Source organism: Myotis yumanensis, unplaced genomic scaffold, assembly GCF_028538775.1.
Source record: "Myotis yumanensis isolate MYYU_CA2020_CCGP unplaced genomic scaffold, mMyoYum1.0.hap1 SCAF_11, whole genome shotgun sequence".
Classification (NCBI taxonomy): Eukaryota; Metazoa; Chordata; class Mammalia; order Chiroptera; family Vespertilionidae; genus Myotis; species Myotis yumanensis.
This window is the reverse complement of record NW_027223762.1, coordinates 37,477,195-37,487,263: the sequence shown is the minus strand read 5'-3', so window position 1 is coordinate 37,487,263 and position 10,069 is coordinate 37,477,195. Positions and strand designations below refer to the sequence as shown.

The 10,069-nt window shown below is 38.3% G+C and overlaps 1 protein-coding gene across 2 annotated transcripts in view; it reads right to left on the bottom strand.

Annotated features, from left to right (window-relative positions):
• Positions 1-3,013: 3,013 nt before the first annotated feature.
• The window catches only part of ACTR2 (actin related protein 2), a 42,626-nt gene continuing 35,570 nt past the window's right edge, over positions 3,014-10,069 (bottom strand). For both annotated transcript variants that reach the window (XM_070429356.1, XM_070429357.1), the window contains 2 exons: positions 8,686-8,818; positions 3,014-5,536 (listed from right to left, as the gene is read on the bottom strand). In XM_070429356.1, coding sequence (XP_070285457.1) covers positions 5,366-5,536; positions 8,686-8,818 — 304 coding nt within the window. In that variant the 3' untranslated portion in view covers positions 3,014-5,365. The remainder of the gene's footprint in view (positions 5,537-8,685; positions 8,819-10,069) is intronic.

Here is a 10,069-nt window from a genome sequence, read left to right as displayed (position 1 = left end):
AAATTTAGGTAATTATACTCTAATAATTTCCTGTAGGATACAAACATGAAATCCCACCTAAACCGCTAAATAAGAACAAAATAAGCAAAATGGCCTCCCTGCTTGATCATCCAGGTCCTTTGCATTGTACCTCATCATCGTAGCTTTAGGCTTCAAACCTACATTCCTTTTCAACAGTTCTTAAATGCAACGCGGAAGCCTTCAAATGTAGATCTAAGAACACACACACACACACGTACGTAGGTAGACTGAAGGTTTCAAATCAAAGGGTCAAATGTATATTATCAACTTATTTTTACATTTGAGCCTCAGAATAGGCCCAAATTTCTTACTCTTCAGACAGTAAGTTGGCATGAAATACGTAAATAGAAGAGCAGTTAAGAGAATTCTTAACTCAGGACATCCTAAGATTTGGTTCCTAAAGTAATAAAGGCCTTGCAGTTTTCTTGTGTATGCTTTGATAGGTCTAAAAAAAAAAAAAATTCCCGCCTGCCAGCATGACTCAGTGGTAGAGTCAGGAGGTTACGGTTCGATTCCTGGTCAGGGCACATACCCAGGTTGTGGGCTCCATCCCCAGTGTGGGGCGAGCAGGAGATAGCTGGTAGGTGATTCTCTCTCGTCATTGGCATTTCTTTCTCTCTCCCTCTCTACTCCTTTCTGTAATCAATAAAAATATATTTTTAAAAAAACCAATCCCTGCATAGTATCAAGATACTCATTTAACAAAAAGATCAAATTAATATTGTGGCAGATCTTAACTTCAGAATTTCCTGAACTAATTGCTTAAAATGTCAACCTTTGATATTAATATTTCAAACATTTGTAATATTAAAATGTTAAATATTAAAATATTAAGATGCAAATATTTATAATAGTTTTAATGAATAAAGTTCTTATTCTTGAGAGTCAGGGCACTCTTTTTCAAGCCCCCATTCAAGGGCAAAGCAGCTCATTCGTTTTCTTTTCACTAATCTTGAAAAAAGCATTCACTAGGCCAGCGGTTCTCAACCTGTGGGTCGCGACCCCTTTGGGGGTCGAACGACCCTTTCACAGGGGTCGCCTAAGACCATCAGAAAACACATATATAATTACATATTGTTTTTGTGATTAATCACTATGCTTTAATTATGTTCAATTTGTAACAATAAAAATACATCCTGCATATCAGCTATTTACATTACGATTCATAACAGTAGCAAAATTACAGTTATGAAGAAGCAACGAAAATAATGTTATGGTTGGGGGTCACCACAACATGAGGAACGTATTAAAGGGTCGCGGCATTAGGAAGGTTGAGAACCACTGCACTCGGCAAAGGTTCAACTTGGTATTAGCAAAAGGCACTGCACTCAGGAGCCTACCCTGCACTTGAAAACTATCCTGTATTATCCTTGTGACTGGTCTCTGCAATCCCCAATCCAAACCTTTCAATTGGCCAGTGCACACAGTTAAAATACTAATTCTTCTGTTTAAAGGAAAATTATTTGCAGTCCTTTCCAGTCTTTTTCTCTCTAGTGGGTGGAAGGAACTGAGTGTAGAAATAAGAGAGAACAGGAATTCTGTTCAGCCAAAGAGAAGTGAGAAATCATCTGGATTCCCCCTACCTACTTAGATACTTTCCATCTGCAAAGAACACAAATTGGGATACTTACAATAGATGCAAATACGCTTTCCCAGGTCCTCCCCACTTCCTCCACTTACCTCTGACGTAACATTTCCAATCTTTTAATCGGTCACAGAATTTGAGCTGAATGGAAATAAACCTACAAAACCCCTGGTACTGTGGGCAGTTGGCCTGAGTATAAGGTTAGACAGTGCACTAAATACTGAACTAAAAGCAATCCCTGAGTGTCTGGTTCACTATAGCTGGATACCTTCTCCAATGGTTCTAAAATCATAGTTAATAAATGCACTCAGCTGTACAATGGATGAACAAAATTGCGACTTTCATTCCATCCACAAGGACACTTTATATAGTGTCTTCCTCTGTAACATTTGTAGACAGCTGTCACACTATACTCCTGGAAACTAAAAGACAATTTAAGACATCAGAGGCAAACTCAGGAGGACCTGGGGACTTCAGCCATGAAGGGAACAATGAGATTCAAGCATACAATTTCCTGAAGGAAAAACAAAAACACTTGAGTCTACTCCCCAGCCTCCATCCTCAAAGGCAAGTATAAAAGCAAGGGTCAGTTTAATAAACTTTCATCCTTCTTTAGTTGTTTTATTAAAAATAATATGCCTAAAAGTCTGCAGATGAGCTGAAATATCCTTGGAAAGAGGCATGTGACATACCAGTCTACCTACCATTCCTAACTACTATTTGAAAACCACAGGGTATCTTCTGGGAAACAAAATAGTCTCTGCTTAAGGAAAAAAAAAATCTCTAATAGCCCTAACCGGTTTGGCTCAGTGGATAGAGTGTCAGCCTGCGGACTGAAAGGTGCCAGGTTCGATTCTGGTCAAAGGCATGTATGTACCTTGGTTGCGGGCACATCCCCAGTAGGGGGTGTGCAGGAGGCAGCTGATCGATGTTTCTAACTCTCCCTCTCCCTTTCCCTCTGTAAAAATTCAATAAAATATATTTTTAAAAAAATCTCTAATATAGCTATAGCTGTCATTTGCTCTTATTTTTTATCTTCCCCAACCCTCCGCCCCCCCCCCCCCCCCCAACAAGTATTTGAAATATACCAGAAATGAAGAGGTTTTGGGGTCAAATAATAGAACACTGAATGAAACTTGGCCTACAGTTGTCAATCCATCTTGCATTAGCAAAAATGAATATATAAATGAATATAAGAAAATGAAACTAAAGAGGAAAACTATTAAGAGAAAGACAAAATTCAAATTTACTTTGAAAAACCTGATTTTATTTTCTGAATCAAAAAGAAGTGTATTCATGTTAAATTCAGAATTTTTAACTTTCCAATGATTTCTCAAAATACTTTACTGATATTGTTAACAGTGCTCAGAACCGTGTAAAAGTTAACATCCAAAACCAAGTTTTGAAGAAAAAAGTTTAACCATAGGACCTATTTCTAAGAAGCCCTTCTCAAAGATCAAAGTATTAGCAATCCTAATTTTAAAAGAAAATAATTTTAATCATTTTTAGAAATTTAAATGACAATGGTTTAAGAGCTAAATATCAGATCTTTCATAACAGATAAATTTTAATTTGAAAAACTCATACTAGACAAATTCAATTAAACACAACATTTCACCCACCCCCAAAATTTCTAAATGCATCATTTCACCTTGGAATAGGAAAATTATAAAATGGAATTTTAAAATTATACTATATATATTAATACACCATTTTAATGTCATGTTTGCTAGCAGAATATGAAATTAAAACCAAATCCTACAAAAGACAGATGATAAGTGCTCTTTCATTGTTTTATTTAAGAGCCTATCCCATTCTTTGTTGTTTTCTGCCCCCATATTATAAAATCATGACCAAAGGCCAAGAGTCAATCCATTTACCTGAAATGAACAGCTAGTAGGTACTGGTCCTACATTTGTGTCCTTTACAAAAGTCCAGTACTCAAAAGGCTGGGGGGATTGATAAGAACATGATTTAGGAACACTTTAGAATCCCAAAGTACTCAAGACATCCAGGTCCCTAAAATCTAGTAGATGTTATTCATAGGCTATTCACATGTACTGAAGCATGGCCAGCATGCAGGCAAACTTCTTTTATTTGTTCAAATTGAGGTAAACAGAGAAAAATACTTAATAATAACAGAAGCTGCATAATGAAAACTAGCCTCCTTTTGCTGCTTATTTCATATAAACTGATTTTTAAGTTTTTTCACAAAAGAGACTCTAAAGCCAATAATTTCTCCGATTTCAGTTACCCAGAAAAATAAGCTTCTCCTTTCAAAGCAAAGTTTTCTTTTCATTATTAGTAAATAATTTTTTGGGGGAAAAAAAAAACCAAAACAACAAACTTTTCTCCTCAGAATCTGCATTTTGTACTTAGCGTGATATAATTTATTACTTTGTTTTTCGAATTTAGAAAGCATTCAGGCCTGAGTATTTTTTTCAGATACCAAGTAATTCTGACAGAATTCATAAATAAGATTTTCTGAATTAGGAAGGAAGGTCTGCTAACATTTACAAATTACCAATAATTCTTTCAAGAATAAAATGGCTGCGATTATGTTGATATGATTAATTTTTCAATACAGATACAAATTTAAATCTTGATTTTTTTTTTTTGGCCAACATTTAAAATAGTCAAATTTTACTTTCCTTAAGGTTCAAATCAAAACAAAAAAAAAATGAATGAAAATTACCCAACTGGCAACAAGTCCCATATTTCAATGTTATTTTTAACCCAACAATTATAACCTACTGCCAGTAATTATTTATGTTTTTACTTGTTTTTATTACATAAGCACTGGTCAGTTATCTAAAACAATAATTTGCAAGAATGATACTTGGCACTGGGTTTACCTTAATGCTTCCGGTATAAACAGAAACTCTTAGAAAATACCAGCTCTTAAGCACTTTTTAAATCTGTAATTTGAATGTCCAATAGCATTTTTAAAGATGTTAGTTTTCTACTGATAGATTTTAGGGAGTCTAGTCCCAGATAACATGGTTGATTTAAAAAAAAAATCCCTACGCCACATAGGATACTATACTTATTTTTTTCTATCATATGAAAACAGTTCCAGGCAGATCAAAAGTAGAAGAAAACCTGCCAAATCAAAATACTGTAAATAAAGTTCATCTTTTGTACCCAGAGCATAAGAGCTCAAAAATCAAAATATCAAAATCAAAAGATCAACTCCCCTGGCCCCTACACACAAACACTCACCCAATACAATTTAGTCCTGAGCCCAATATTTCCCTAAAAAGTTAATACCAGAGCTGTAAGGTACTTAAATCTGTGTTGAAAGCATCACAATATAGATGAAATGCCCTAAGGGTTCAGCAGCTGCCCACCCATCCCTTACCCCCACCCCAATAACGTGTAAAAGCTCCTGTTAAAGTTTCTTATGCTAATAAAGGCATACCACCTAGTGCGCTGGAACTAGCAGCATTAGAGCAGTCAAGTGAAACTAGGAAGCCTACAGGAATGATCTAAATGCCTACTCAGCAGAGACAAAGCAGCAGACAGGACCCTTTGCCCTCTCCTTCTGTTTGTAAGGAAGTGGTTGCATTAAACAGTCAGATTTAGCCACATTAACAAAAATTTAACAAAGCTCCCCCAAGACGCCAGAATAAAACCTGACCTTTTCAGTTAAAGGTTAAAGAGGGGCCTCTTCCATGTCCTGGAATTTAATGAGTTCAAAGATTGGCAATAAAGGAAAAAAGAAAGCATTAGGGGTGTGATGGGAACAAGCTTTGGAGTTTATCGAACAGTCACACCGAGTTTCTCCAGCACGCGGACACCCTTTTCTTGGTACTCCTGTCGGGTCATCCAGAAGTTGTCTTTGTCTTTCATGATGTCTGCTAGAACGGCACCACCCAGGAATACCATGTGCTTTCTGCGGGGTGGGTCTTCGATACGGATCTTAAATTTCTAAAGAAGAGAGATGATAAAATGTCACATGTGCATAGTGCTTTGTGCTGTGTAACGACTTCACATATTCTCCTGCGGAATTCTCACCAACGTCCTGTAGTCTAAGTAGGACTGCAGGATTTGGCATCTGAGGTAGAAACATTCTGTAATTTGCCCAAAGCTCATACCTAGTGTGCGTAGAACAGTCCTGATTTACACCTGTTACACCATCATTAGTAACAGCACTATCAAGTGTCCTGATTTGAACGATAAATCCCATGACCACCCTATTGTGAGCCCAAATACCAGATTCTGCTTGTGGCAGCTTTTCCCATCAACTGGTGGATGAACACAGGGGTTGACCACTTAGCTAGTTATCAAAAGAAGAGTTTGGATAAGAGGACTTCTGTGGTTTCTTCAAGGTCTAACGCTGCTATGACTTTAGTCCCATGCAATAGAGAAAGATTGAAACTCTTTTCTTATAAGCAAAGCTCTCTTTCTACTTTCTCATATTCAAATAAAATATTCTCAAAAGACCAAATATGGTCAAAATAAATCCTGGGGGCATTGGAAAAAATGGACACAGTAACCAAATGAAAGACAAGCGGGAAAAGTTTAAAACTCTATGGCCAAACAAACAAAAAAACTCTATGGCCAGTATTAACTGCCTAACAAGGACACACCTCAATCTGTATGGTCAGTTAACACCTAAAAGAAACCTTAAAATGTAGCAGTTTTATTAACAGTGCCACAACTCCTGCAAAAGGACTCAAAATAACTGTCATTCTAAAGTATCTTTATGTCACATAAATGAATCGTAAGATGGGATAATACATCTCAGAAAAACACCAGTTGTCAACTCTGAGGCTAACCTGTTATAATTATTTGAATTACTGTTTTGCTCGTGGGTGGGGGTCAGCAAACTGTTTCTGAAAAGGGCTAGATAGCAGATACTTGAAGCTTTGCAGGTCTCTCTGGACAGCTATAGAAATATGTGGTGATAGGTAACGCCATATAAAATGGCTCTGGCTTTGTCCAAAACAATTGTATTTACAGCAGAACAGCTGTTTGGGGCACAGGGCTGCAGGCTGACCCCCCCGCTCTAAGGGAAGCTGGGCTCCCAGAAGACACTGCTGCCCTTGAAGCTTTCTCAGCTGGCTGCTGTTTCCCTCTCACAGCACTTTCTGACCCCGGCACTTGGTAACAGGCATTCTTATTCTTCATTGCTGCTCCTCTCTCCTCCTCCCTACAGCTCCACAGGCCCTCAGAAACTCCTTCCATCCACTACTCCTTGCCTAAGTCATCTACAGATCCCCAGGTGATTTCTCCTCATATCTGCTCTCACTGCATGAGTGTGTGTCCTCTCCATCATTTCCTGACATTATCCTTGGTCTGTCCGTCCTCTCCCTCTCACACTCACTTGGAAAAACTGCAACTCAGGTGATCAACTCTCTACTTGCATTGCCCTCAAGCAACTGAACACTACAGGAGAAAAACTAAGCACCTTACTTCTAATGCATCACTTACTTCAACTGAGCCCTAGTGCTGCTCGGCAATCCCATTACATTTCTTCCCTCTCCCCCACTCTCCAAGACATTTTACTCCTCCTCCTCTATTCTGTAAACCTCTACCACTTCCTCCCTTCTCTCAGAGCGTCCTAACCTGTCTTTCTACATTCACCTCTCTCCCTCCCCTCAAAGCCTGTTCACATCAGACTTAATGATCCTTTAAAAGCAAGTCAGATCCTATCCTTTCTCTGCTCAAAATCCAATTTCACTAGGAGCAAAGTCAAACTCTACTGTGTCCTGGCTGTCTTTCTGACCTCACCTCCCAGCCCTCTCCATTGCTCTCTCAGCTCCAGCCATACCTACCCACTCCCACCAACTTGGGGCTTTTGCACTTGCTATTCCTGCCTAGAAGGTTCTCCCCCTAGAGAGTCAGTCACGTGGCTCATTTCCTCACTCCATTCAGGTCTCTGCTCAAAAGTTTTCTCATCAGAGGCCTTCCCCAATCACACCACATGAAGGAACACACCATCTCCCCAACTCCTACCACTTTCTAACCCCCAACCTTACTTTCCTTCTCTTCATAGTACTTATCACTACTGAGATGCTATCCTTCATAAACTAAAAGCAGGGATTTGGTTTTTGTTCATCACTGTTTTGTTTATCCCAGTGTTGTCACCCTGAAGGAATTCAACATATATATGTTGAATAAATGATCACCTGAAACCGATTTTAAAGTATATGTGTAACTCAATAAAATCTGACAAGTGAGTGAAGGACTTGGACAATATGGCTTTCAGTCTTTTAATTTATTTAATGTATGTGTGTCCACACTCAATCTAATTTCACCAATTTTGAGTCACATATGAGAAATGTACTCTTAGTGTCTCCAATATGTACAGTCCTCTGTAATGTGTAATCTCATCTAATACAGTTGATTAAAGTCCATGAGACAAACCTGAGAGATTTATTCAGAATTAAATGACTGCTGGTTGAGCACACAATATATAGTGTACTTCACAGTCCAGTTTATAGGGAAAAAAAATCAACGTCAAACAACCATTAACTATTTAAAATTTTCTTTCTACACTACTTACCAACAACTACTAATTAAAGTTTATTTCAGGAGCTATGATAGTTGATGGAGATGCAAAAGAATTGAAGACATGATGTTTTATAATCTGATCGGGGAGCTAAGTCATATGCAAGAAAAAGCCAGAAAATAATCTAAAATCAGAAATATGAGAGTCCAAGAGTAGCAATGAAGGCTGATTACATATCCAAAAAGTTAAAAACAAAAAACAACAATAAAAAACAACCCCAAACCACCAAGTGGGGCATTTATCCCTCCACAGTACAGCAGGTTCTTCCCATGCATTTAAGAGACACCTTGATTCTAGGCTAGTCATTACAGATAACCCCGAATGTTTGGTCCTGGACCTACTCATCTCCATCCACTGAATACACAAGTGGCCATGCAATATGACCATTCTGGGACAGTCCTTATGACCTTGACCATTCAGTGCTTCCTATCTCTTCAAGGCTGTACTTGATCGTATTAGAAATTTGTTTAGAAAGACTTCTTGCGCCCTCTGGTGGCTGGAAAGATTAACAAGCTACTTTACAGGGTTTTAAAGGCATGTTAGTTGGATTATTGATACTTACAGAAAGCTTTTCCACATCTCCCTTTAAAACTCGTTCTAAGTAAAGCTGTTTTAGTTCTCGTTCCAACCGTGATGGTAGTCCAGGGTACATTGTAGACCCTCCAGAAAGCACAATGTGCTTATAGAATTCAGATCTAGAAAGACACAATAGATAACCATTTGGGGTTTCAGATTAGGAAAACAGTATCTCAGAGTCCCTGTTATTTATGTCAGCTAGTTGCTAGGAGAATTAAAATTCAACATATAAATCACAGGCTAAATGTTTGCTATTACTACTATTATTGGATAACAAGCCCTCCTTTCATATAAAATGTTACAATTTTGATGAATATACTTCTAAAGCATGACACACTTGAAATGTAACTGAGTCTTTTAATAATGACCAGTTTACATTACAAACTATCAGTATTTAGACTGTGTTATAACAGTGCTTTCTGGAGCCTCTGAGAAGTGGCTGTTTACTCTAATAACCATATTCTATTACGTTCCCCGTTCTTGCTTTTCAATTTTTCCATTTGCCTTTTGTAGTTTCCCATTTTGTTCCTTTGCCTTGAGGTTGTCACTTATTTTTTGTTAGACTGATGAACATGTTTGCTTCCTATAGTAATCCTCTCCTTTCCTTAAATATGTTGGTTAATCAAATATAAAATAGCTACATATGTAGTAAAACATAATCTGAGGGAGGGTCCGAGGAATTCTTCTCATAGTAAAGCTCAGGAGCTGAGTCACATCCATTTTGGCTTCATTCAAACTGGCTTCGTGTCTTTAGTAGTTACTCCCAGGTTCTCAATGGCTCAAGCGACTATAATTCTAGCTTCTAAAAGAACAGCGTTTTTGTTTTTAATTGCAGAAGTATGCACATGCGTGTCCCATAAGCCAAGCAGCTGAAGTATGGCTCCATGTGATATGTACCATGAGCATTTACATGTATGCCTTCAATATGTAGAACACACAAACAAACTAAATTTTGAGTTGTGCTCCTTTCCACTCTGGGTCTGTGGAGAGGGGCTGAACTTGACCCCAGTGTTTTAGAAATGCCTAAACATTAATCACCACCAACAGGAAATGTACTTTTAAATACAATTTTCATTAAATCAAAGGACAAAGGCATCTATCTAATTCCTATTAGAATTTATCATAATTATGAAGTCTAGGTTAGATGTTTTATCATCCTCCATTAGATTTATAGATTTACTAGAGGCCCAGTGCACGAATTTGTGCATGGGTGGGGTCCCTCAGCCTGGCCTGCGCCCTCTTGCAATCTGGGACCCCTCAGGAGAAGTAGCAGTGCCTAAGCAGCAGGCAGCAGGGAGGAGCCCAAGCCAGGCCGGGCGCCCCACCGCTCCCGCTCATCCTGGCCCCACTGCGCCTGCTGCCACCGCTTG